Below are 25,746 nucleotides of genomic sequence, written 5' to 3'. Positions count from 1 at the left end.
CTGATCCTCTGTCTTTAATTACAAGGACTATATATCATTTTGAATATGAAATAAATTACACAGATGCCAGTATTGGCACATCGATACACGTTTGGTGAAGTACCTCACCAGTAAGATCTTCATCACATTTGTTTTTCCAATAGCGCAGTTCACCCATTTCTGTCTTCCAGTGTAATGAAGAATTGGTGGGCAGGGAATAGACGTCTCTCTAGTGAAAGAAATTGATTTGACTAGCACGAGTATAGAAAACCATATCAATTACATTGATGATAGATCTCTAGATCAGATCTCCGAACGCAAGCAAGAGGACCAAATGAAATTCTTTAACAATATTTATTGCACACCAACATAAATTCCAAACCCACTTACAATACCGAAAGACAACATACATAAAATCCACCAAACCAAAAACCCAACGCCACTCTCATCCTCACTCAACACCTCCATCTCGCCCGAGAGTCCTACAACAAGCACCCATAACATCCATATCGGTAAAGTCATCAACCAAATTCCTGATTCTCTCCTCTTCTCACAACCATTCTCGCCTTTCACAACCACAACACACCTAAACTTCCTAGCAATGCCAATGTGGCAATCGTTTTCAATCCCATGTTTCCTCTCTCTTTTGCACTTCCAGAGCTGGAACTCGTACTACTGGCGGTACTTGCGCTGTCCGTTGCAGTTCCTATTGTGGTAGATCCTTCGGTTGCTCCGCTTCCTCCAGTCTCCCCGGTCTGAGCAGCTTGCTCTCTCGCTCCGGTGGGGTCGCTGGTAGGGGTTGTGGAAGCGAATCGAGCGCAGGGGTTGGTGACTTGTTGGTCGGTTGCTGTGGCGCTGAAGGCTGTTAGGCTACTGGAGAGTTCTGTTTTTTGTTTGTTAGTTTATTTTATTTTAGTGGTGGTTCTTTTCCTTCTATTCTTGCTGCGTTTGATTTGTCTGAACTGGCTCAAGGAGAATGAGAAGGTATATGAAGGTCACTCACCATCTAAATTCAAACAATCTGGTGCATTACTGCTATAACAATCTCCAACGCTAGTGGCGAATGCGCTGAGAGAACCACAGCATGGTTCGTCGAAATCAGCGGTTTGGGTTGCGCATGCAGGGAGTCCGGTGCCTGTGATGGGACATTTGGAGTCGAGGGACATGAAGGATGACTGAATGGAAGGAATTAGTAGACGAATACTTGAAGGAAGAGAAGAGAGTAACATACAATAGGACAACCCAAAACCATCTGTCCCGCAATATCACTCGGAACAAACGTAGGGAAAAGTCCCCCTCCATCCGTCACACCGCCAATGCTCGAAGTTGATGTAATAGTAGTAGTCATTTTCACAGGAATTTCTTTTCTCAATGTCCTTAGAATTCTCTAGATCCATCTACGTGCGAGGGGGAAATATATCTTGGGGCTTTTATCTGTGCGATCTCTTTTATTACATTCCTGTCGACGTATGTGTGGAATTTAATTGTAGCAAGGGAGGCGAGAGGTCGACGCGTCGGAATTTTTGCTTGACATCATGTTTGTAATCTTAGCTTACGAATTAGTCTTGCGATGTTTGGGAATTGGAAATATGACCAAATTTTCTTTTTTTATATTGAAAAGTCGTTGGTTTATTTCCGGGTATTCGGTTGATTTGATTATTCGTGTCGGGGCTGATGGAATCGAAATCTTTCCATCCATCATTATAAGGGATTCGCTATTATAATGAGTAGAAACTCCCTTGGAATCATATATTTTCTTCAAACCACGTAATCTTTCCTCTTCCCAAATTCCTCTCCCTACCCTACACCGAGATTCCGAACCTTCATCGCCAGGAGCAAAATTTACAAATACTTCTTTTATACCGATGCCGAGATGTTGTATAATTTACAATTTTTCCCGAACGATAGTATCGAGTTCATTGGGAGTGGTTTCGTATACGAGATTGGGAAACTTCAATGCGATGAAGAAATGTATGGATTGTGGTAGTAATTTGATAGATAGTATGGAGTAGGGAATTTAATAAGTACCTCGGGATGTTTTTTATGTGTATGTATGTATGTATGTATGTATGTATGTATGTATGTATGTATGTACCTAGGTATGCAACAATGTCTCGGAGAGGAAAGGCGGCTGTATTCTCTGCGATTGGCGTTATCTTTTGGGTTCCGTATTGTAATCCTGAGATTACCATGGCGAGGGGAGGAAATGGTGAATGATTGGACTGGTACTAGGTTGCAGGTTTGATGTACACACCACTTGGTGCCGAATTTTCACGTTCATACTGTAAACTCGATATTACCGATAAATTCGGTATGTATCGCAAAAGAGAATGAACCGAAATATATGAAGTGTTAATGGTACCTACTACTTATAGCTGTTGTTTTTGTAGCGATGTGAAAAGCTAATGAAGATGCGTCTAGGGGGGCTTTAGCGCGTCGTTTTACTGCTTGTTAGATGGAGACTTAGTTATTTCACTCCTACTTTACCTACACAAATGTATCCAAGTTGCAAGGCAAGTTTATAGTAGTTTCTCCAGGAACTGCACATGAGATTCTTTAGTCGTTTTATTGTTGAGTTCTTTTTGAATTTTGGTATATTTCAAAGGCTCATAGTCGCTTAAAATACTTGGTTTAAAAAGCTCCAAATAGACTGTCATACCAGACTCCAATTTGAATTTATTGACACGCCTTCCCTCACCGACGCCACTTAAACCTGCTTTTTTAAACGCGAAAAATCTCATGAGAAGCTGAACCTCAGCCATGAAGACAGCGCTCGGGTCATCTCTAACACTCAGCCTCCTTCAAAAGATGGATTTGCACTTTTCCTCTTCTAGTTCTTCCCTCGCCATATTTTCTGCTGACTCTCATTTTATCTAACTACTCTCCTTCGTCTTCTTTGCATCTATTCTCTCTAAATCTTATTTCTAGCTCTCCTGTGCTAATCTCTCTTATTTTTATATTCTGCGCTCACGTTTTATCCCAGCATCTGTACTTGCGAATACCAGGTATAAGTAACCCAACTTGACTGGTTTGAAATATACGAGAGTATATTAGCAAATAGATGGAAAAAATGGTGATGAGAGCTCATGTTAAGTTTTTTCCCTCCTTCATGCAACAATTGATTCTAAATTTGGTCCTTGGATGGCTGATTTATATACTTGAGTAGGCCTTGCCACTTTTTGTCATTGAAACATCGAATCTCCAATCGTAGATTATGTCACTCTATGACTTGGGAGCTGCATACCAAATGTCGATGACCAAAGAAGACAAGACGGAAAGTTTCTCTTGTATCTCGGCGGTATCCCAGCTATAACTCAAGTGTGGGACATCATCCTAATATTTCTGCACAAGGTAAACCTCCACATAGGCCTGAAGTAGACCGTTGTGAGGCCTGAGTTTGTAAGCTGTCTCGATGAAACAACTCACTGCATGTGCGATTAGTGTACCATGGTCCCGTATAGAGGAAGATATCTATTTATCCGAAAACGGTATATGCGGGCCATTCTGCAGGTTGATGGGGAGTGCGAAGCATTGATAGGATCCGCCTGGCCAAACATTATACTGCCAATGGGAGATCATAAATTGCTTGGAAAGTGTGTTGAGGTCCAGACTGCAACATTCTAAAATATGTTGTGACAATGATCTTATACAACGGTAGAAGAGGTGAAATCTAGAATACGTATTTTTCCCGGGGGAAATAATTAGAGGGCTATTAACTTATCTGATCCATGAATTATGGACTACTAGACATGCTTTTAATAGGTAGTTATGGAGCGTAACATGGGGGTGGGGGAGGGGAGCAGTGGTTTGATATTAAGGACATCACGCCCCTTAGAAGATGCTCAACACACATTTTAGAGGCTTGGTTGATCATTATTGAGTTTCCAAATTTATTGCAAGTCGTATCTCTTAATAACTACACAACACGCCATAAACTAAACTCCGACGGCTCTTTCAAGTATGGTAAACGTTGCCAATAAAATTCATTCTCACTACAAGACCATTCCTCGATGGTCGCTGTCGGCTTCCATACATTGTTTCACACACACTCGCTAAATAAGCTTACTGTTGGTATTTCAGAATGTTGGTATCAAATTTGGGTGATTCTATTCATATAGTACTATTGTGGGTTTATATGTCATTCATTCTTAATAATTACACTATGAGAAGAGAATCCTATTTATATTAAAGATCAATATTAGAATCCGCTAGTAGTACAGCTTCATATGAGTCTCGTCACATGATTTACTTAAACAGACTCTTCTTTCCTTGGTCATTTCTCAGAAATCTGTAAACATTGCTGATAAATTTATTCTTAATACATCTACAATGACTGCCGTGGATACATTGCCTCTTTCCGTCAGAATCTGGATCTCTAAAAGTAGCCCTACATTCTCACCGCAGCTCAGGCCTTCAACCTTGAGTAGCATGAACGGCCTTGACATTTCAAATCGAAATAATCAATAACAACACTTTCGTTCGTAGGGATGTTATGAGTTACCCCCGCAGCACTAGTAGCTCTAAATTTCGATCCATAATCCCAAGTTGTCCAATTTGCATCGGGCCAATTCAATCTCGTCGACAGAGGGGAAGTAGACTGAGCCAACACAGTCGTCCACTCCTTGATTTCCTCCTGGAGATTCTGAGGATAAAGTGTCGTATCATCTGTACCGTGTAGAACCCACATCTTCGGTCTAAATCCTTTGTAGCCAGGATATGCAGCTTGGACAATGCTCTTCCATTGCGAGCCTGTCTTGATGATTTGGCCTGTTGCGCAATCATTCGACCAGAGATCTACGGCGCTGCTATTGGCGGCAAAACATCCTAAGGCTACGCCTGCCCATGCGGATCCAGCGGCGAAGATATCAGGATAGACGCCTAGAAGTACGTTGGTCATCATTGCTCCCGAGGATGTGCCCATGGAAAAGACGCGATTAGGATCGGCTTTGTAGGTAGCGAGTACATATTTGACCATATTTACGATGGCCAAGGAATCACCTCCACCATTATGAGTAAGTGTCGCATCGGATGAGACGTCCCAACATTGATCTGCCGCGTTGGGAGAATTGGGGAAAATCATTATGTAGCCGTAAGTGTCTGCTAGAGTTGCGAATTGGGTGCCCGAGAATGCAGCCTGTGCTGTCCCATGGCACCAATGTGGATTAACGAATACCGGTGGGTTGGGTGCAAGTTTGTTTGGAACATAGAGATACATTGTGACATTTGAGGGATTGTAGCCGAAATTGGGGACGAGAGTTAGATTGTTGGCAGCCGCTAGAACTGTAGGTGTAAAGATAGTAAAGGTGAGAGCGAGCAGAGCTCTACGGGATAGAGTGGAAAACAGCATGCTGAATTGGATTAGGAGAAGAGTTCAATGCTCAACATAAACAGGGACTTGAAGAAAAGCAATGAACCACACATATATAGGTATGTATATATATAGATCCCGGGAGGACGGAAAAATACAGGCTAGGTTTGATTGCCACTTGACAGCCCCGTATCGTATTTTCCACATAGGATCCACAGATTCTTCTTGAAATATTCCCATCGGAAAAGATAGATAGATTTTACCGGACACCATGCAGGATATTATCATATTAGCCAAATTTCCCGGCACCTAAGTAAGCTTAAGTACCCCGCAAATCGATTGTTTGTTAGCCGAAATGTCTAGCCGTGCGCGTGTGGGGTTGACCCCATTCAAGATATCAACAATCAATCTCATGTCCTTGACATCCATCTGCGAATTTAAAATTTTAACAGGAACAGTTCGAAGAAATACATTATAAAACTACTTGTACAATGATGCCGACGGAAACATCAAGTATTGCGACCAAATAAGAGCGAAGTCTGCACAACCAATCCGTCTGCCACAATCGTCATGATCTTTGGCCATAGATGGCAAATTTAGAGAATGAAATATAAGTCAACGGATATGCTTGACGGAATCTAAGCAAGAGGGGCGAGCAGGAGATATCAGAGTTCAGACAGACATAAAAGTCTAGACACAATACTCGCTTGACCCAACACCGAACTCGAGCTCAAACAAAACCAACATCGCTGACAAGCTACTAACCTTATACTGACATCAAAACCAAATCAGAGAAAACCAAACAGCCCCCTAACTCCTAAAGCAAATCCTCACACAAAATCATCAATCTCAGTCCTCAAGAAAGTAAGACCTTACTTAGCCATCACAATAACCCATCCACAAAAAAAACCCTTCCTCCAAGAACCAAGCGCACTTCTTCAAACATCCTCATTATCTTCTCTCGAGACGATATAAACATTTACTCTCCTCTCCCTCATATAACCAGCTGATATATCATTATCATTCCTCTGCGTACCATTTAATCATCTCTCCGCAGCGAATCACCTATAAACTTCCTAGACAGACCGCAAACAAGTAATATTATATTCAGCTATTAATCTCTTTATAAATTATCCCCCCATTCACATATATATATATACACACACACACATATACAAAACCCAACTTCCAACCCATCTAAACCATAATATCACCAAGGGGATCAAATCACCAAAGATGCTATCCTAAACTGTATCCAAAAACCTACTCATTAATTAACAAATTAACAAATTCCTAATTCACCATCACCGATAATTTATCTATAACAATAATATTTTTAAGATTAATATTTATATAAATTATAATTAGCTACTCCACTAATAATAATAAAAACATCCATCCATCCATCCATCCGTAACTAATTAATCCACCATCCTTTCCGATTGGAATTATGGAAATGTAGAATTCAGGGTAGATAGACTATATATAGCGGATATGATCATTAGGGTGAATTAAAGCTGCAGCTGTATATCTATCGAATGGTTAAACAACAAACGGACCTCTGCTGATAGGGGAGGAGGCAGATATATTCTTGATGGTAACCAACGTGCATGTGTGAGTTCAGATAAACGGTGACCTGGCATTTTGAAGCTTTATGAAAAGTATATGAAAGAAAGTAAAAGTATTTGGATAGTTTTCCTGATATTGAGATAATTTGTGATATTGGGACACTCTAGATTATTTTCGTATGAAATGTAACGAGAAGTATATGATCATATATGAGAACTCTAGAGATCGGAAGAAAGCTTTTTTTTTTTTTTTTTTTTTTTTTTTCCAAAATTTATTTAGAAATTTCCAAAGAAAAAAGGCAAAACCAAAAAAACATTTATGAATTAAATTCTTTATTAATTGAATTCACAAAGTGATTTCTAATAAATCAATGTGTGTATAAGAAACAGGATGTTTGTTAACAGTTTCCTCTGCCCTAACTGCATCATCTTTTGCCAACTCCTCCATTTCCTCTGTAGTGAGATTCATATAGAACTTATTCATCTGAGTTAGTGTAAACTCATGTCCTTTAGCCGAATTTAAGGAGGCTTTTTGAACAGCGAAGTCCACTCTTGCTGCTTTGAGATCAAGTTCTAGTTTTGCTACTTCCTCCATCCCACGTTCAACCCTAATTGCGAACAACCTTTTCAACTTCTCAGCCTGTAGATCATTCGCCATCAAAGTCTCTCTCGACGCATTTGCCATATCTGCCAATTCCTCTGGACTAATTCCCCTCAAACTATTTGCTACCTTCTTCCCTCCCTTCTTAGCCTTCTTGGTGTTCTTTTCGATTCGGTTCGGAGTCTACGTTTGAACTACGACCCTCGGTGCTCCGCAATGTCGACATTCATTACGGCGTGGCCAATTGGGATATCCTAAGATCATGTTAGTATGAATCTAGAATGAAATTGATGTTAGAACTTACCGCATGCATTTCTTCAGCAAATCCAGTTTAAAGAGTGGATCTGATTAAAGACGGGAGGAGTGTATGTGGACATTGTCTGTAAAGAAATAAAGAAGTCAGTATAAGATTGAATCGAATATCAGATAGAATATCTTACTGTTATACTACGATGTAGGGTTGAGCGTATACCTCGAGGGTATCGTATCCTATTCAAGTATGTAAACGTCAAGTACTCATAAGAATTTGGCACTGACCAAAGTATAAGATGCTTGATACTTGATAAAACTACCTACTTAGGTAGATATTGGGATAGGAGAGCTGTGAATTGAAGATATATATATACATTGTTTGAAGGTAAGGTAAGGTAAGGTGAGATTTTCGGTGGTATTCAAAGAAGAAAGGAAAAGGAAAAGGTTTCAAAAGAGAAATGGAATTACTTTCCTATTATACTCAGAAAGTCACAGGTCACATGTAAACTACACTAACTAGTTCACCACTCTTCTCAAGCCCATGGAGTACATATTCTTGTCAGTATTTTTGAGTCCATATATCTTTATGGAGGTTTGTATGCGGAGAATGATTAGATGGGGAATAAGGCGGGAAAGAGTCGATCACAGAGAAGTGCCGAAGCTACCTGGTGCCTGCATATAATATTTCGGGTTAGCTCCCTTTTCAAACATCCCTATATTCAGGGACAACAAGATCAGGTCATCGAACAGTCACCTAACACCTGGTAGGGAATGGGGGTATATATGACGCTTATGCTTCTGCTTTTTCACCCTCCTGTAGTGGATTAAGTGATTTCAACTCTTCCAAATAACTGCTTGAGTCGAGTGGATGTAGACCTTTTAAGTAAGCCACCACGATTAATAAAATGATTCTCATACATTCTTGCTCCCTTTTCACTTGTGTCCAGATGACCAGCCATCTAGGTAAAAGGTAGATAGGTAGATAAGTAGATAGATTTGTAATCCTATGGAAATCAATAGAATGTCCATGTCAGCCAGAATGGAAGAAACATGAGCTTAGCGTGATGGGGTGGTGCGTGAGGCATATTGATGAAAGTGAACCATTCTCTCCCCTTCTCTCTTTTCCTTCTCATCTTTTCCTTCCTTGTGAAGTCTCAACAGTTAATTGATATAAAAGAAACAAATCAAAAAACTTTTGGTAAGCATCCTTCAATCTATTGACTTATCGCTCTCTTTCATTTTCATCTCCTTCCACCGATACTCAACACTACAAACCTTCTTCTATCTACAGCCAGCTCAATTGGAATGGGGAACTCGAATCTCTTTTATTAGTCAACCAGAATGTCATCAATTCATTTGTATTTCATCATTAAATGAGGTCTTCATCTGCCAGATATCTACCACTCACTTGAATGGATTCGAGCCTTTAGCTCCCCTTTATCTACCAGTTTATCCACCACTCTATTAAATGGATTTCGATTCTACAAAAATACTTCGTTTGTTGAAAAGATCAATTACTTCATTCCATTTTCCATTCTTAAACTTGAACCCACTAACTCATTGATTTTTTAATAGACATTCACTATATACTGCAGTATGCTAGTCACATTGAGAGAGGGACAGGAGAGGAGAGAGAAGATGAAGTCGACGTCACAATATATTCTCTAGTGGGGTTAAAATCTGTGTGTCTTCAAATGTGTTAACTGATATTACCTATCCGTTGCGAATGAAAAAAGAAAAGAACGATGAGTTTTATCGGAATTTTGAATTCTAGGATGACTTTGAGATGGAAGCTCTGAAACTCCAGGCTGAGCTAGCAACTAATGCCAAAGTTAGACTACTGTTGGGAAGTGACAACTTTGTCATCTTTGGTAAGCAGATAAGGTCATCAGAATTTTCATCCGAAAATAAAGTTTCCCGTATCCCTCTTAAGACAGGTGATAAAATAGAGAGTTGCAAGATCTTCGGGACATCAGCAGATGTTTACATGCATTTTTTACACGATGGAGGTCCTGGAATTGAAGATTGCTTCACTGACTAACTACAGCGGATACATTTTGTTGGTGTCGCTGTCTAATTTGCTGTATTTTTTTCCCCTCTAGACTAGTTTTAGAGGGGGTTTTTTTCATTGTACATGTGGTTTATCCATGGGTATGAAGAAGAAATCAACCAAAGTCGAAAGACCTTTATTCAATAGATTGAAGGGTATATTTGAGGCGATTGATAATAAGAACGTCGATCTCCCTTGTAGTATATATATAGTTAAGTCACACTTCCAGCGCTTAGTAGGAATGAAACTCGATTATCTGACAGGGTGTCCAATAGTCTGGACTGCAGTCCAACAAAGCGAAGCTTCTGGACTCCTATATCTATTTGAGATATTCAAATCAATTCAAACAATGAATTATATTAAATAACGAATATGATTAAAATATTCTAAACTATTCGAAATAATGAACCACATTCAAATGTTCAAAGAATTTCGATCAATGAAAGCTGAAATCTAGTCTTCCGCTCCGGACTATCGGACGCTCTGACTCGAGATGCCCGTGAAAGACATCAAATGTACTAAAAATTACACAAATCTAGAATCCAAAATCCAAAATCTAGAACCGCCAAATCCTTATATCCCTTACAAAAGTACAGAAAAACATTAATTTACATGAATAACTCTGGACCATGATATTTGGTCTCTTCCTTTGCACTTGTTTTAGCAGCACTAATGCTTTCTAAAGTTCTTTTGGGAAATCCATCAAAGGAAATGGCGTAAGTAGCGACTGAATGAGCGATAAGCCGAGTGTTGATTAACCAAGCATCAAGAGCAAGATTTTCAATGTCATCACAAAGTTGGTGGTAACAAGGATCAAACCAATCTCCGGCTTTGCCGCCAAACATTTCGGCTTCCTCGGCAGTCTTCACTCCTTCAGCTCCGGTTGCAATGCCACCTCCTGGAATGCCGTTCTTGATGAAGGCATCGTAGTCGCTTCGACCGTCGAAGGGAATGTATGTGTAGTTGAGATCATGAGCTTCGTACCACTCTGTGTATAAATTTCTCAAGGCCTCGGATCCAGATGGATTGGCTGCATCAGTGGCGTTGTAGACTTGATAGGCATAATTTGGTGATGCCATCATATCGTAATCCATGAATAATCTAATCTTCAAGTTCTCCTCGTCGGAAAGTTGGGAGACGTAGTAATCGGAGCCGAGAAGTCCCTCTTCTTCACCTGCCCACCATGCGAATCGAACGCAGTTGTTGACTTCGTAATTGACTAATTGGGTGGCTACTTCAAGTAGAGATAAACTTCCAGATCCATCATCGTTAATACCGGGTCCTTCTGCAACACTATCGGAATGTCCTCCCAGCATTACGCAGTTGGATTGGTCTCCTCCTTTTGTCTGGGCAACTATATTTGTGGTCTCGATAGCCTGAACCACTGCATCAATATACGCAGATCCATCAACATGCTTGCCATTCTGTAATTTCTTGATGTGTGGAGCCGCCTCCTCATCCGATATCCCAAAAGTAGCCACATGATTTTTGTCTGGAGCTCCCAAGGTACCCCCAAGGGCTCCATGAGCATTATTATATATAACTGCCGCAAGAGCACCTGCTTTACCTGCATTTGCAGACTTATCACCAAAAGCGCAAGTTCCTCGACGAATTAAAGCTATCGAGCCTTTCACAGCCGCGGGATAATCCGATTCCTTACAACCGTCATTTTCGACCAAAACTAACGGGCCGAGAACGGCATCTTTTTTATATGTGGGAGGTGTGAGACTCATGGGAATAGCAGTCTCAGGAACGACATCACCAAGTACTAATCTGTACTCGAAAATATTGCCCATTACAGCTGGGAATGTCTGGTTGGAGATATCATAGTAGTCGCCGAGTTCCGCGATGGAAGAATAGATATATTCAATTGTTGACGTATGACCTATTACGCAGAAATGAGTCAACACAGATTCCCGCGGTGTATGAAGAGATTCGATGTAAATGCATATGGGATATTCATACCTTGAGAACCAATAACTCTCGTAGGGTGATTATATTCATGGATACCTTCCTCTGCGATTTTATACAGCTGATGAGCTCGTTTGAGAAGATTTTCAGTCTTGATGTCGTTTTGAAGGGAAGAGGAGTTGATTGGTGATTTGGTCTTTGTACTGCTGATAAGAGATTGAGTGCCTGCTTCTTTTAAAGGTTGCTGAATGATTGAGCTTGTGGCTAATGATGCCGCGGCTAGAAAGAGAGTGGTGCGTAACATAATTAAGGGAATCGTGGAAATCTAGTAGACCACGTTATTGTTGTATATTTCGATGTTGAGATGTGGTGATGTTGGATGTTTTTGTTGTTTTTGAAGGAAGACGGAGAGGAGAGGCTGGGGATAAGGAAGCTTAAGCTTGCTTCGTTGATAATCATCCCAGCCCCAGCTCGAAGATAATAATGCATGCATGGCGATATCGGTTGATGACAATATTTTGGCGGTGAAAATACACGGTGACAGGGGTAAATCAGTCAGCCTCGCTTGTTTACAACATGACTCGGTACACGTGCTACTCATTTAAAGACAATGTCTCAGTGATATCACTATTCAATTGAGATCTAAAGCTATACTACTAGTTCAGTACGCTTCATGATATCCATCTAAAAAAGTGTAAGCCTCTTTATCCGTCGAGATGGTGTTGTACGGGGTTAAATGGCCTACGATCTATCTAGAGACCTGGGGATTGTAATGCTACATTCTTGATCAGGTAGGTAATTTCTTAATATTAGCCATTTGCTCCATACATATATAAGTGTCAAGGTATGATCAATATCAATACCAAGATGCGCTGTCATGATCACCGAAATGTCAAATCATTTGTAATATTTGAATTATTTGATATATTCAAACAACTTGAGATACTCAATGTTACGAGGTTTGCCGTCTAGATCACGTGGAAGTGCTCTAGGCTCTCGAGGTGGTTTATAACTAGGCGTCAAGCAGGGACTTAAAGTAATGACAATAATGCAATTCGTAACTAATAGTAGAGTATACTAAATGATTGATCTTGAGCACGAAGCTCTATACAAAGGAAATCCATCTTGATTATATAGACCATCGTGGCATGCGTCCCAGTGCTCCCAGTTGTCCCAGTTGTACTGGGACAGCTGAGCCTACTGGGATCCTCATATCACATGATGCTAATCACGTGATGTTAGGCATGTGAGATCCGTCGTAACACTCAAATAATTTGAAATATCTAAATAATTTGAAATATCTAAATAACTTGAATTATCCAAATAATGTGAGATATTTAAATAATTTAAGATATCTAAGTAACCTGAGATATTTAAATGACTTGAGATATCTAATAATTTGAGGTATTTAAATAATTTAAAACATCTTGTGACCAAAAGGGTGTTTATAGACCAGCAATTGTATTTAACTTAGAATCTACAGGTGAAGAGCACCTGTAGATGGGGATAGCTACTCTATATATACACAAATGAATAGCCTAGCCGCAATAGCTAGGCAAAAAGAAGTCATATTTATTCCTCCAATGATCTTACTTTACCGATAACCATTGATACCTAGTACTTGTCCGGATCTGATCCTCAGGTCACCTAAATCACATACTAATCTCGAGTAATCGTATCATGTGTGGACATGGTTAATGTACCTGAGGTTTCTTATATAATAAAGGTGGGAGGAAAGCAGGGATTTCCGTCACACATCTAAATAATTTGAACTATCCAAATGACTTGAGATATCCAAATAACTTGAGATATCTAAGTAACTTGAGATATTCAAATAACTTGAGATATCTAAGTAACTTGAGATATTCAAATAACTTGAGATATTCAAATAACTTGAGATATTCAAATAACTTGAGATATTCAAATCATTTAACCAAAGACAGGAACATCGACCTCCCTTATACCACATAGCTAAGTAACCCTTCCATTCAATATTCCAATTCCAAGTTGTCGATCATTTATCGTCTTTTGCGCCCAGTAAATCAAGGTTTCCTCTAATCTTTCCTTCTCAACAGGTTTGCTCAAATATCCATCCATTCCCGCCTCGATACACTTTTCTTCATCTCCTTCTATGGCACTAGCTGTCATAGCTATCACAGGAAGATCTCTAACTTTGCGTTGTTTCTGGTGCACAACCGTATTGGGTTTTGACCTGTTTACCGAACTCTTCATTTCCATTTTACTGCCATCCGGACTTCCCGTGCTGGTGAAGTTATTTGCAGCTTCTGGGGTCGGCATATCAAGTTCTGGGTCCTTCTCATACTCTTTATTCGTCCTTAGTATTCTTGTAGCTTCCATACCATCCATGATGGGCATCTGCACATCCATCAATATTATATCTGGTCTGGGCTTAGATAGTCCAGGATTGCTCAAGTAATCCAGTGCTTCTCGTCCGTTCCAAACAGCTGTTGCTTGAAATCCCAAGTTTCGGACGGTCCTTAATGCGATGGTTTGGTTTATGGCACTGCGATTTGTGAGTAAGAATTAATAGAATGTGTTTGGAGTGAGTGTATCATATGCCCAACATACTTATCTTCAACGACTAGAACAAGGACCTCGGCTCGTTCCTCTAGTGAAAATTTCCGTCTGTATTCTACCTCGCATTTCCCATTCCGCAAATATGAAGGCATGACATGATTGGTGTGACTTGTTGAAATTTGCTGATTTATAAACTGTTGGGTTGCTTGTCTACCCCCTGCCGGAACACCATTTAACCGACTCGCGCGAGATTGCGTACTGAACTTATTACTAGTGAAAGAAGAACTGGGTTTATAAGGATCTGTAGACTGATGAGGGTAGCGGCAATAGGAGGATATCTTTAATGGAATTGTGAATGTAGCTATGCTCCCAACTCCTTCCTCAGACTTAAGAGCTATAGTACCCGACATCAGACTTGCGAGCTAGTCTGAATATTAGTATCTCCAAGTAATAGAGTTGGGTGAATGCATCGATGTTGATAGGTAAAAGGAAATCCGAAGAATGGGAAAAAGTGCTTACATTTCTTGATATAGTTAGGCCTAGACCAGTTCCCCCGTATAGCCTCGCCGTTGAAGAATCCCCTTGACTGAAGGGCTTGAATAATTTTTTCAAGGTCGTTTTGGAAATTCCAATCCCAGTATCTGTAATCACGAAACTGATCTCAACTCTATCATTGCCAATACTATCTGATTGCGGTATTCTCTTGCCTTTCACGCTCATCTTGACAGATCCGTTCTCCGTAAATTTCAACGAGTTAGTTAACAGATTTGATAGCACTTGTCTGATTCGTCCCGGATCCCCTAAAACCTCTAGATCTTCGTCAACCTCATTTTCATAAGTAAATCCTAAATTCTTCTTATTCGCAAAGATGCTCAACAATTTACATAACTCTCCCACGATGGAACAAAGATTAAAAGGAACCTCTTCAATGTCGAGACGGCCGGATTCGATTTTGGAAAAGTCGAGGATGTCATTGACAATAGTCAGGAGGGCTCGTCCAGAGAGTTGGATACTGGACACGTATTCGCGTTGCGAAGATGTCAAAGTTGTGTCTTCGCTGAGTAGGTCAACCATACCAATGATACCCTTACATTGTTAGCATCGTGCTCCCTCAATTTGGCAAAAAAGGGCATGAAAGAGACCTACCGCCGTCGGGGTACGCATCTCATGCGACATCTTTTTGAAAAATATTAACAATTTGCAAATTTTGTTACCGGGGGCTCTGATAACTCACGTTGGCCAAGAATTGACTCTTCATTTTAGATGAATCTTTAGCTGCTTGTTCCTCAAGCATCAACCTCGTGTTATCAATCTCTAATTGCGCCCGTTTTTCAACGTCCGTGATATCAATACTCAAGCCCAAGCATCCAATGACCTTTGGTACTTGTCCGCCATCATCACTACTATGTTCGAGATCTGCTACTAATCGTGTACGGTAACTTCGATCTCCTATTTTTTCTTCGCACGTTGCCATCTCTACTTTTCCAGCCAGGATCTGGAGGATAGAATTCTCATGACCTGTGAGCAAATTAATATTGATGAATGATTGATGCAGAAGAAGAAACAACCGACCTGGTAACCCTCCTGTTTGGGTGCCTTGCATAATTTCGATGATATCTTTTCCAATCAGATTTGCCTTGCTTTCGGACAAATTTTCAGGCTTAGTGCCCCATAACATTCCCCCTTCTGCCATAGTAACCAGCCGATTCTCATCCACACAAAACAGGCTGACTTCAGCATGAGCGAGAACTGTCAACATTTGATGTTTGTTCCTCTTAGCCTCAATTCGCGACATCACTACGTCAGTGATATCTGTATTTGTTCCATACCACTTCAAAACATTCCCGTTACCATCAACTAGTGGCTGTGCTCTTGTATGCATCCATCTATATACTCCATCGTGCCTTAAATACCTTACCTCAACCTCGCATTGTTGACGTGTTCTTCGACCTTCTTCCCATTTTTCCACAAGGAAAGACCAATCATCCGGATGAATCGTGCGTCTATACCCGGTGTCAAGACATTCTTCTTCAGACATGCCTGTGTATTCATACCACTATGTTGTGCGTTAGTTCAGGACAAAACATGAGCAATTTTTGCGAATTTACCCGCTTAGAATACCAGTCGCCATAGCCGTCTGGAGTTGTGGTCCACACCAGATGCGGCATCAGATCACAAATTGTTTCATGGCTTCGTAGTAGGTTTTGTTGTTTCTCCATCAGGTAATCTTCAAATTTCTGAATTTCTTCGCACCAGCAAATTGCCCCTAAAAAGGCCCCAGCCACGTCGTAGAGGCATTCTCCCGTAACTATAGTTGTTATGCGATCTCCGCTTATGGGGTGTATGAATCCGCATCTATAATCAGCGAAGGGTCGTTGGGTTTTTGCCAACACCACTCCGGGATATTCATCAAATGGCAATTGACGAGTGAATGTTTCATCCCATATTTGTAGCGCATCTCGAAAGATGGTCCCTTCGCATCCACTCTCTCCTCCTACACACTCCCCTAGAATCTCTCGAGCTTTGCGATTTGCTAAGTATGATTCCCCATCTACGGTCTGGAGAAATGCCGCTGTGTCAACATTATCAAACACTGCATTCCGGAGAGCACAGAAATTATCGTCTCTCATAAGCGATGCTTGTGTCTTTTTTGAATTTGGTATTGATTCTGTCCCCGAATTGGCTGAAGCCCCTTCCATGCGCGCCAATGATTCGAAGGACAGAATAAAATGAAGACCATGATCCCCATTCAAAAGCTCAATGCAGACTCGAAAACTTCTTTTCTGATTGTTCCACTTGGACTCATTCTTTACCAGGACCTGGAGCCCATCACGCAAGCTCAAATCCCTATCAGCTGGTAAACATGTATCGCCAGATTGAAGGAGCTCAATATCATTTAGAACCGAAGCCCATGATCGATCATCCAGTAATTTGACACCAAGTTCATCCAAATCCTTTCCTATTATTCCACTCAAAGAATCTGTGCTGCCTAAAAGAGCTCCTGCTTTCCGATTCTCCCAAAGCGCTTTCCGATGCTGATCTAGTACTAGCACAGGCGTAGGCAAATGTTTTAATATAGATAATGGGAGGTCAACATTGGTTTGGGTCGGACCTGGCCACGGGGATTCACTGGCATGATTCCTGCTGTGCATAATTCTCCGCGTTGTAGTCGCCGGCATTGGTAAGATATGCTCGAAATCAGATGTCTCAGCTAGTCTGCTTGTTGTCGAGATACATACTTTAGCACGTCATTCAAACATTTGAAAAGGGATTGAATTGCAGCAGGTGGGGAATAAATCCAAAATACATGTTTGTGTATGGGATGCCTCGGAGAAACTCACGCTTGAGCTAACGGTTCACTGAGGGTTAAGGGTGCGGAGTATTTTTCGCTCGGACTTCGAAGTCTTCTGTTGATATGATGCTACAGTTGAGCTTCATTTGAAGCTGCCAAAGTGTACTCTTGTATGTGAAATATCCATGAAGTTCAGCCATGGACTGGGGAAATAGAACTGAGGATATTGGGACTTGACCAAACATAAAGAAATGCTTTAATTCTGCCATGATAAGAGCCCAAGAGATCGCCACTCGAACAAGTCTCTTCTAGAGTTATCATGATGAACCAATATGGTAACTGAATTCAGTTCTAGACTTTGTACTAGCCTTAGAATAAAAGAAAATCGCCGGCATGATTTCCTTTATCAGCTGCTATCCTTAAGCGCTTGGGGCATTAGAACCATAAACTATTATAGTATTGATCTCGGAACTAAAAGTTTAGTGCACTTATCTTGCCTGTTTGGTATAGCAATTTCTCCATTTTAAGTGATCGAGGCCCCCAGTATTCCAAGATCTGGGGAGTTCACTAAGTGGATCTGCATCTAGCTGATGAATGGGTATCGACTCTACATCTTGTTCTAGACAAGTACACATTGGTATATATGTCGAGACAGGTACTAGGTAATACCAGTTCTTTGTGAGATGGAACTAATCAATTTGAATATCCAAGATCATTCATATATCTTAAAGTGTAGTAGATTCTTTAGCTGGCTGGGTGATAAAGTTAATGGGTCAAAAAGGACATGGAGCAATGCAAAAGGTGGTTTTATAAGTTTACCGCTTTTACTACTCCACATGAATACTGCCGGGCCCGATGTTTAAGCGTGACTTCGATTTTGTGCTCAATGCTAAGGTCTAGGTGAGATGTGAGAGGAAGCCACGAATGTCAATTATATCACGATTCGGACCATAAGGTAAGTCCAAAGCTCTTCTGTGACATGGTGTCTTTTGGAACTAAAGCTCAAGAAGCGAACTCCATATCTCGTCCCATCTAATAGTTCACCATGGGCCTTTTCTCATCCTCATCTTCGGCATCTTTACCACCCCCGAAAATTGGTGCTGATGGCGCACCGATAGCTCCTGATCGCACACAAAGATCTCGGTGCTGGGAAGCTAGAGATGCTTATTTTAAATGTCTGGACAAGTCGGAAATCATCGATAGCATTACGGAGAAGGACAAGGCGGAGAAGGCATGCGCGGTAGAGAGTAGAGGATTTGAGAGTAATTGCGCTACGAGTTGGGTGAGTTTCCTAGATTAGAGCCTGACTTGAAGAGGGAGGATTCATAGAGGGCGGACAGAAGAAAGCACAAGAGAAAGAGCTGAGCTAACTTTAATTAAAAAAAGGTCCAGTACTTTAAGAAAAGAAGAGTTATGGAATACCAGCGCGATCAAACGTTGCGAAGATTGAAAGCCGAAGGGGCGCAGGAGATGCCAGGACAGATGGGACCTTCAGGTTCGGGGCAACGCCCATGATGATTTAAGGAAATGTAATAAATGTATAACAGCATATGGGGCGGAGTAATGGGTTTGCGAAAGGAATTAAAGCACGATGATGAACATCTTCTAAGAACTATCAACAATATCAACACCTGTATTTTTCGTCGTTCGTGCAGCAGCGCATCTTTACGAAGCCTTTAACGGATTCCGCCTCGTTGCAGTGATGGATGCACTCGCGATGGATGAGATTCTATGTCGGACAAAAGAGCAAGCAGCATTTTATTGTTATAAAAGGAGAAGTGTATACGAACCCTAAAAGGCCTTCCCTCAATGCTCTAAGTTTCAGACACGTACCTTAAACTACCTGTGAATACTTAAGCTTTGATGTTCTGTTCCCGGAATCACACTCCGTATGTGTGAAACATGCTATATTCAGGTCTCACGGCTTGTTTCGATCCCTTTTGAACCTCTCCTTTCGAGTAGAAATAATTTATTTATCAAGTAATAAGACTCGGACGAATGTATCTATTCAGAACTTTTTCTACCATCTACATCAACAACACCTGAAAGTCCGCTTAGTCACTCCTCGCCCCTTTATAATCTTATACCGCCTCCAATTTCAACAACTTCATCGGGGCAGAATTGGTGAATTAACAACCACAATCATATTCACGAAACTCTATCATGACAATTTCACAAACACAGCGTCCCAGTCTGCAGACTAATATATCACCACCAGCATCCTCACATAAATCACCACCAGCATCTTCACATAAATCACCACCAGCATCCTCGCATAAATCACAAGTGCGAGAAAGAGTCTGGGAAGAGCTCCGCTATGTAGCTATTCCCGACTCACGCTTCGGCCACGATTATTCCTCGTTCATCTGCGATTTCGTGGGATCAATTGATGCGTGCCGCCAGTTAATCGGCTTACCATGTTATACATCTGCAGAGACAATTTTCATAGCCCCTGATAATTGTCTTCAGGAGCTGCGATGTCAAGCCCTGAAAGATGGAAAAATTGTCGTTTGTACGACGTATGGGATCCAGAGGGGATTCTTCCTTTTGAATCCAAAGGAGATACCTGAGCAGAAGTGGGAGGTCGCCAGTTACTTGGATGGCATGGAAAGATATGGTCGACCCATTACATTAACGGAAATACGAGGCGAGGGATTGCGGATATCACTTATGGTAACAGGCACAGGAGCTATAAATTACAAAGGTCTTCGATTTGGAAAAGGACGTGGATTCTTCGATTTAGCATGGGGAATGTTGTATTCCATAGGGGCCGTGAACAAAGATACACACACGGCAGCTCTGGTGCACGAGTGCCAGGTCTTGGACGAAGAATTTAAAGGGGAACAGTGGGATACAGGATGTCAGTTTATTGTAACGAACAAAAGAGTTATTACGGTTTCTGGCGCTGCAAAACCTGGATATGGAATAATATGGGATAAATTGCAAAAGGGAATGATGGATGACATTGAATCCCTGAGGGAGCTGCAAAATATTATGTCGCCTCCGGAATTGAAATCTCCACAAGAGCATACTATGGACTTCCAGGAGGAGGCGAGGTTATATATGGATTATGCAAGTTTTGATTTTTAGAGCGGGAAAAAGGGGTTAGAGAATGCATATTGAGCGATTTTGGATTTATTAGGTGGAGGTTTATAATTCTACATATTGCCTGGATGGCTAATTTCAGCACACTCACATGATATATTCTCACATCAGTCGTTGGTATCTGTGATATGAATGTCTTTAGGAAGTGTAAAACTTACAGCAAAGAATGATGGTAAGTCATCACTCACATGGATCAAGGGCCCATATATTGTTATATATTGTGCTGTTGACACACGGCCTCGAAAGCAGGCAGCTTCAAAAGCCCTATTAGCACAATGCTTATGAGTGGAAACTTTGTATTTCTTTTATGCTGAATTCAGTGCATGTGACTGGAATCGTGTTGAAATATATATCGATCTCTAAGCATAACATGACTTTTACAGATGAATATTTAACCGACATTTAACCTTACATGGCTTTGAAATTCACTCTTGGATAATGCTCTCATAGCCGCCGGTATACCTTGTATCTTTCAAATTCCCCGTAAAAAAAAAAGTGATTTGTTCTAAATATATATAATCAACGAGGTCGTCCTTTGGATACTTGTCACGTCAAGATCACAGAAAAACTCAACGGTTGGCTGCGCCGCCAACATACCTGACTTTCCGATCTAGAATTTGTCCATTTATTTCAACTGCTTACAATGAGCTCACTGTACTCTAGAAAAGGCTCAATTACACTCCGTCTATCCGATCACTCCTAGTTTTATTCACGAACTCCTCATTCTGGTGAAGTTATCAAAAATGAGGCAAACTCGTGCTCTAGCCACTTTTGGCGCATTGCTTTTCATAGCCTTGATCGTTAGCTTTTCTCATCTAAATTCTAACGACTTGTCGAATTATATTCCACACAAAGCTCAGGACTATTTTCATTATGAGACACCCCCAGATTCAGAAGAAATTTCGAGGCTCAATGGAATCTTGGAGGGGTTTTTATCACGCCCTATTTTGTCTTACGATGATGCTGTTTTGTTAAATTCTCAAACCTGCCCGGTTGATGGGACTAATTTCGACCGAGCTGCTGTCAATGGTAATTTGAAAACGTGGGCAGATATTCCTTCATCGCAAGTTTATAAATGGCGTAAAGGTATCGCAACAAATTTACGCCGCAAACAGATTGAAGCAATCGGAAAGACTACCTCAGCATCACCTGCCGGCGCCAATGAACCACCAAAGGAAAGAAAGGACAAAAAAGGGATTGTTATGGCCGCAGGGGATCGTGCAGCACTGATCCGTGCCAGAACCTCTCTTCGGCTCCTGAAGTCTTACAATTGCACGTTGCCAGTCGAGATCTTTCATTTCGATTCCGAATTATCTGCACCTGCACTTAGTAGTCTTCTGTCCGATCTCTCAGAACTGCAAAAACCTGATTCCGGCACTAGCGGTATCAATGTCACTATGCGCGTAGTGGATGAAGTGTCAAAAGGATCTGGATGGAAAGATTTTCAAATAAAAGGAGCTGCCATTCAACAATCTTCATTTGATGATATCCTGTATTTAGACACTGATTCCTATCTTCTAAGAAATCCGGAATATTTGTTCGAAGGAAGAGAATGGAGAGACACAGGGCTTCTGCTATGGCCTGATTATTCCAAATCTCATCCCACCAATCCTATGTGGCGATTGTTGGGTCAGCAAGGTCGGAACGAATATGAGGGAGAATCTGGACAAGTTTTAATATCTCGAACTCGCCACCAGGATATTCTATGGTTGATTGAGTATTTTGCACTTCACCATGAAGAATTTTATGGATTTATGGGAGGTGATCGAGATTCATTCCGGGCTGCTGCCCTTCTGCTTGGAAAGCCATGGACCGGTCCAGGAAGAACGAATGCGGTAGGAGCCGCAGAGATTCCCGAAAACCCTCAATCGGGAGGACATACGATGCTTCAAGCTGACCCATATGGAAAGTGGTTGTTCGTACATGCGAATTTGATTAAGCATTCTCATTTCACCAGACCATTATGGTCTAAAGTCCATAGGATTCGCGATGATACTTTCAAAGAGGGGACTACATATGGTAATATTGATTCACCAAATGATAAGATAGGAAATGGGGTAAAATTAGATGTGACTGATAATCCTAGACTGGTATCGACTATGTCTACTTTTGAAGGATATGATGAAGATTTGGTTGCCGTTGAAAATTGGGATTCATATGAGGAGTTGAAAGGATTCGAGGAGAAGTGGTATGAGTTTGGTGGTGTGCATTAACTGTTCATATGGATGCTTTGGATCAAATGCAAGGTCTTATTTTGTGTCACCATTGTGGAACAAGTAAGGTTAGGTGAGCCACAACTGGTTGGATAATAAAACGCTTAATTCTGGATTTGGACCAACCGAGAGCAATATCACATGCTTCGAACACGAAAGTCAAGAATGTGAGGAACTAATACTTGGACAATCTATCGCTACTGTTTATCCCGTCTTTGAAGAAAGCCAATGAGAAGCTTCAAGCGTTCATCAGTTTCATCTTCAACGCATTCTCCTTCCATTGTGACCAAGCTTCTCTTACCCCGAACGTTTTTAATAATACATTTGCCAAGGGTAAGGCGTCTTCCCATTTCAGTTCATTAGCCAGACCCCAGAAATCTCTTCTGACTTCCTCATCATCCATAATGCCGGGTAGACCAGGTAAGCCTCTTTTCTGCAGTACATCAACCAGGGCAATATCATCAGGGCTCAGTGAGAATTTTCCAGAACACAAATCCTTCATATTTACCGTAACTATCGATGGCCCGAAAGCTTCGTTTATAGGAACAATACGTGCTATTTGCCAGTCGATAATGCCGATGATGTTTAGTTGCTCGTCAACGAGGAAGTGATCGCCTTTGTTATCAACATGATTTAAATAGAATTTCTCTGGCTTCTGCTTTTCTCTGGCGAGACTAATTACGTCGTGCTATTCTTCAAAAAGCGGTATACTGGATGGGCGTCCGTGCTTATTGGATATAGAGCTATCCATTCCATCCGCAATGAGCTCCAAGTACTGCTCAGCCCAGCAGTAAAGTGGCAGATAGATATATCAAATGGACCTTTAGGGGTGAGAACGACAAACCTGTCGCTTTAAACGACCAAGACGTTAATTTCAGATGGTCTAAAACACAGAAAACAATCTTAGGAAAGAGATGTTTTTTCCAGCTGCATCAAAATGTCTGCAGGACCGTTCCAGACTTTTGCCTTTTCGTTCTCCCAGTGGTGGCCTCACAAGTCGACCAGCGACTATGTACACAGTCCCTCGTAATTCTTCCATGAGGATGAAGTTTAAGCCAACTTTGTGGGATGTTTCAGTATCGGTGCCTCAAATACCATAATTAAACATCTTTTTTGTTCCGCTTTGATGATTCATATGGAAGTTGAGCCTTTGTTCAGCTAGTGAATTTACTTTTTTCTTTTTTGGCTGATCCATTCAAAGCATATCTAGGACTGTGGTTGTCAAAAAAGAATTGCTACAGCTCATCTCCAATAAATTTAGTATCTAACTGTACATTAATGCGATTCTGTGAGAGGGTAATCTTACCTCTCGATTTTGAATAGATAATAATACTAGGTAACCTTAAACCATTCATCATCATCATAATCTTCGCTATCATAAGCTAGACATTCCGCACTATCTAATCTTACAACAAATTTTATTCGAAAATTCCGGTCTTATAGTCATTCTTTGACTTCAATATACATAGATTCCTCGCTGTAGGAATATATAGTCGGTCGCTGCGAGGTGTTTCCTGTTGGGTCAAGATGCAAACGCGCGGTTAGTGTTGCGATATCCTTCTTTATGACCTCACAGCTGCATCTTTGTGGAAACCTAAGATCTTACTTTTTTTTTAGGTAGGATGTTTTCTGGGATTAGTGTTCTGGTTATTTTATATATGGAAAGCTGGTTTTTAGTGGGTGGTAATTTTTCAGTGGAGTCATTGATGTATTGGAAGGATCGATGGAGTTGGTTGGATCTCTTGTATTGTTCTTCATGTTCACAATCGGTTAAATCTACTCGGGAAATGGGAAAGTCTGCCCACATCCTATGATGTTCGTTGTGAATAACAAGATATTGCTACACTGGTATTGAACATACTTACCTATTGATGACTTTAATCATACATTGTTATCATCGGAAAAACGAATGATTGGATGTTTTCAAATTGGGCGCTTAAATAGGGCTATGATCCTCCTCATAACATCCCGACCCTAAAGACATCATAGAACTAGATTCCAACCTTCAAAAGATAGAAGGTCATGGGCTGAGGCGTATATTATAAAGGTTGAAGACCTCATATCTCCACCAAATGCGAGTCCTCTCCAAAATCTTATCTTGCAGGATCACTGTTCCATATTCTAGACCTCCAACTAACACGAAATGTGTACATATTGCAACCCAACATTCGTTGCTTTTGTCTTGCTTCTGTTTGCTTAAGTTTTGTTCGGACTTTATTACTCGTGCCATTCGTTTCTGCGCTCCTATCTTTTGGTCTATGTTTAGCTTTATTGGAAATATTTCACTACGAATACTTGGGTGTTTGTTTTCATTGTTCAAGGGAAGTTTGAAGGGATTTATGTAACTATTTGTTGGGGTATTTTTGAGCTGTTGATTTTAACAGACTTTCATATTTCCTCACGCTCCTTTCCTTTTTCTTCTTGCTCTCTTTTTACACATCGACATTAAATTAAAACCACAATTAAATTTCCTTGGTATACACTACAATCATAGCCAGCCTCCACAAAGTCACCAAAATGACTCACTCAACGTTTATATTCGGACTTGGGTCAATTATCCTTGGTCAATTAACGACTTCCACTTTAGCTCAAGTTGTAACTGATGTAGTTTCAATTACGGACACAGCAACCATAACCTCTTGCGCTGATACTGTGACAAATTGTCCAGCAAGAAAAACGGGAGCCAGTGTTGCATCTGATGTAACGTCTCAAAAATCCATCCCAAGCATAGCTTCCGACGTCGCATCCACAACACCTAAACCATCGAGTTGGGTAGCATCTTCAACTCCAGCAGTAGTAGAACCCTTAACCATAACCGTCACTCACACTGTACCCGGAGACTGTGGTGTATCTCCTAGCTCTGAAGTATCTACCTCTACATCAACAAATGCCATATGGTGGCCCCCAGCATCAGGTATTTCTATCCACA

General features: G+C 41.0%; 14 protein-coding genes across 14 annotated transcripts; 4 read left to right on the top strand and 10 right to left on the bottom strand.

Moving 5' to 3' along the window:
* Positions 1-55: 55 nt before the first annotated feature.
* On the bottom strand, positions 56-157 carry SS1G_07908 (predicted protein; the record flags this gene model as incomplete). The annotated part of the gene is made up of 1 exon (XM_001591232.1): positions 56-157. One exon carries the CDS (start codon positions 155-157, stop codon positions 56-58), a length of 102 nt encoding a protein of 33 aa, XP_001591282.1.
* Positions 158-548: 391 nt separating this feature from the next.
* SS1G_07907 (predicted protein) lies at positions 549-1,327 on the bottom strand (the record flags this gene model as incomplete). The annotated part of the gene is made up of 3 exons (XM_001591231.1): positions 549-862; positions 983-1,154; positions 1,211-1,327. 3 exons carry the CDS (start codon positions 1,325-1,327, stop codon positions 549-551), a joined length of 603 nt encoding a protein of 200 aa, XP_001591281.1.
* A 1,171-nt stretch (positions 1,328-2,498) lies between these two features.
* Positions 2,499-2,741, bottom strand: SS1G_07906 (predicted protein; the record flags this gene model as incomplete). Its single annotated transcript, XM_001591230.1, has 1 exon — positions 2,499-2,741. The coding sequence occupies one exon, from the start codon at positions 2,739-2,741 to the stop codon at positions 2,499-2,501; it is 243 nt and encodes an 80-aa protein (XP_001591280.1).
* A 452-nt stretch (positions 2,742-3,193) lies between these two features.
* Positions 3,194-3,603, top strand: SS1G_07905 (predicted protein; the record flags this gene model as incomplete). The annotated part of the gene is made up of 2 exons (XM_001591229.1): positions 3,194-3,277; positions 3,490-3,603. The coding sequence occupies 2 exons, from the start codon at positions 3,194-3,196 to the stop codon at positions 3,601-3,603; spliced, it is 198 nt and encodes a 65-aa protein (XP_001591279.1).
* A 781-nt stretch (positions 3,604-4,384) lies between these two features.
* On the bottom strand, positions 4,385-5,194 carry SS1G_07904 (hypothetical protein; the record flags this gene model as incomplete). Its single annotated transcript, XM_001591228.1, has 1 exon — positions 4,385-5,194. One exon carries the CDS (start codon positions 5,192-5,194, stop codon positions 4,385-4,387), a length of 810 nt encoding a protein of 269 aa, XP_001591278.1.
* Positions 5,195-7,201: 2,007 nt separating this feature from the next.
* SS1G_07903 (predicted protein) lies at positions 7,202-7,769 on the bottom strand (the record flags this gene model as incomplete). The annotated part of the gene is made up of 3 exons (XM_001591227.1): positions 7,202-7,639; positions 7,690-7,710; positions 7,761-7,769. The coding sequence occupies 3 exons, from the start codon at positions 7,767-7,769 to the stop codon at positions 7,202-7,204; spliced, it is 468 nt and encodes a 155-aa protein (XP_001591277.1).
* A 763-nt stretch (positions 7,770-8,532) lies between these two features.
* Positions 8,533-8,667, bottom strand: SS1G_07902 (predicted protein; the record flags this gene model as incomplete). The annotated part of the gene is made up of 1 exon (XM_001591226.1): positions 8,533-8,667. The coding sequence occupies one exon, from the start codon at positions 8,665-8,667 to the stop codon at positions 8,533-8,535; it is 135 nt and encodes a 44-aa protein (XP_001591276.1).
* Positions 8,668-10,366: 1,699 nt separating this feature from the next.
* On the bottom strand, positions 10,367-11,973 carry SS1G_07901 (hypothetical protein; the record flags this gene model as incomplete). The annotated part of the gene is made up of 2 exons (XM_001591225.1): positions 10,367-11,643; positions 11,724-11,973. The coding sequence occupies 2 exons, from the start codon at positions 11,971-11,973 to the stop codon at positions 10,367-10,369; spliced, it is 1,527 nt and encodes a 508-aa protein (XP_001591275.1).
* Positions 11,974-13,640: 1,667 nt separating this feature from the next.
* On the bottom strand, positions 13,641-17,768 carry SS1G_07900 (hypothetical protein; the record flags this gene model as incomplete). Its single annotated transcript, XM_001591224.1, has 6 exons — positions 13,641-14,193; positions 14,259-14,629; positions 14,727-15,293; positions 15,442-16,263; positions 16,316-17,253; positions 17,666-17,768. 6 exons carry the CDS (start codon positions 17,766-17,768, stop codon positions 13,641-13,643), a joined length of 3,354 nt encoding a protein of 1,117 aa, XP_001591274.1.
* Positions 17,769-18,544: 776 nt separating this feature from the next.
* SS1G_07899 (hypothetical protein) lies at positions 18,545-19,014 on the top strand (the record flags this gene model as incomplete). The annotated part of the gene is made up of 2 exons (XM_001591223.1): positions 18,545-18,781; positions 18,892-19,014. The coding sequence occupies 2 exons, from the start codon at positions 18,545-18,547 to the stop codon at positions 19,012-19,014; spliced, it is 360 nt and encodes a 119-aa protein (XP_001591273.1).
* A 1,089-nt stretch (positions 19,015-20,103) lies between these two features.
* On the top strand, positions 20,104-20,589 carry SS1G_07898 (hypothetical protein; the record flags this gene model as incomplete). The annotated part of the gene is made up of 1 exon (XM_001591222.1): positions 20,104-20,589. The coding sequence occupies one exon, from the start codon at positions 20,104-20,106 to the stop codon at positions 20,587-20,589; it is 486 nt and encodes a 161-aa protein (XP_001591272.1).
* A 758-nt stretch (positions 20,590-21,347) lies between these two features.
* Positions 21,348-22,817, top strand: SS1G_07897 (hypothetical protein; the record flags this gene model as incomplete). The annotated part of the gene is made up of 1 exon (XM_001591221.1): positions 21,348-22,817. The coding sequence occupies one exon, from the start codon at positions 21,348-21,350 to the stop codon at positions 22,815-22,817; it is 1,470 nt and encodes a 489-aa protein (XP_001591271.1).
* A 238-nt stretch (positions 22,818-23,055) lies between these two features.
* Positions 23,056-23,856, bottom strand: SS1G_07896 (hypothetical protein; the record flags this gene model as incomplete). Its single annotated transcript, XM_001591220.1, has 2 exons — positions 23,056-23,491; positions 23,768-23,856. 2 exons carry the CDS (start codon positions 23,854-23,856, stop codon positions 23,056-23,058), a joined length of 525 nt encoding a protein of 174 aa, XP_001591270.1.
* Positions 23,857-25,525: 1,669 nt separating this feature from the next.
* SS1G_07895 (predicted protein) lies at positions 25,526-25,630 on the bottom strand (the record flags this gene model as incomplete). Its single annotated transcript, XM_001591219.1, has 1 exon — positions 25,526-25,630. The coding sequence occupies one exon, from the start codon at positions 25,628-25,630 to the stop codon at positions 25,526-25,528; it is 105 nt and encodes a 34-aa protein (XP_001591269.1).
* Positions 25,631-25,746: the final 116 nt, after the last annotated feature.

The sequence above is a fragment of the Sclerotinia sclerotiorum genome, genomic scaffold (assembly GCF_000146945.2).
Source record: "Sclerotinia sclerotiorum 1980 UF-70 scaffold_10 genomic scaffold, whole genome shotgun sequence".
Classification (NCBI taxonomy): domain Eukaryota; kingdom Fungi; phylum Ascomycota; class Leotiomycetes; order Helotiales; family Sclerotiniaceae; genus Sclerotinia; species Sclerotinia sclerotiorum.
Note: the sequence above shows the minus strand (reverse complement) of the source record. Positions and strands in the feature narration are given on the sequence as shown.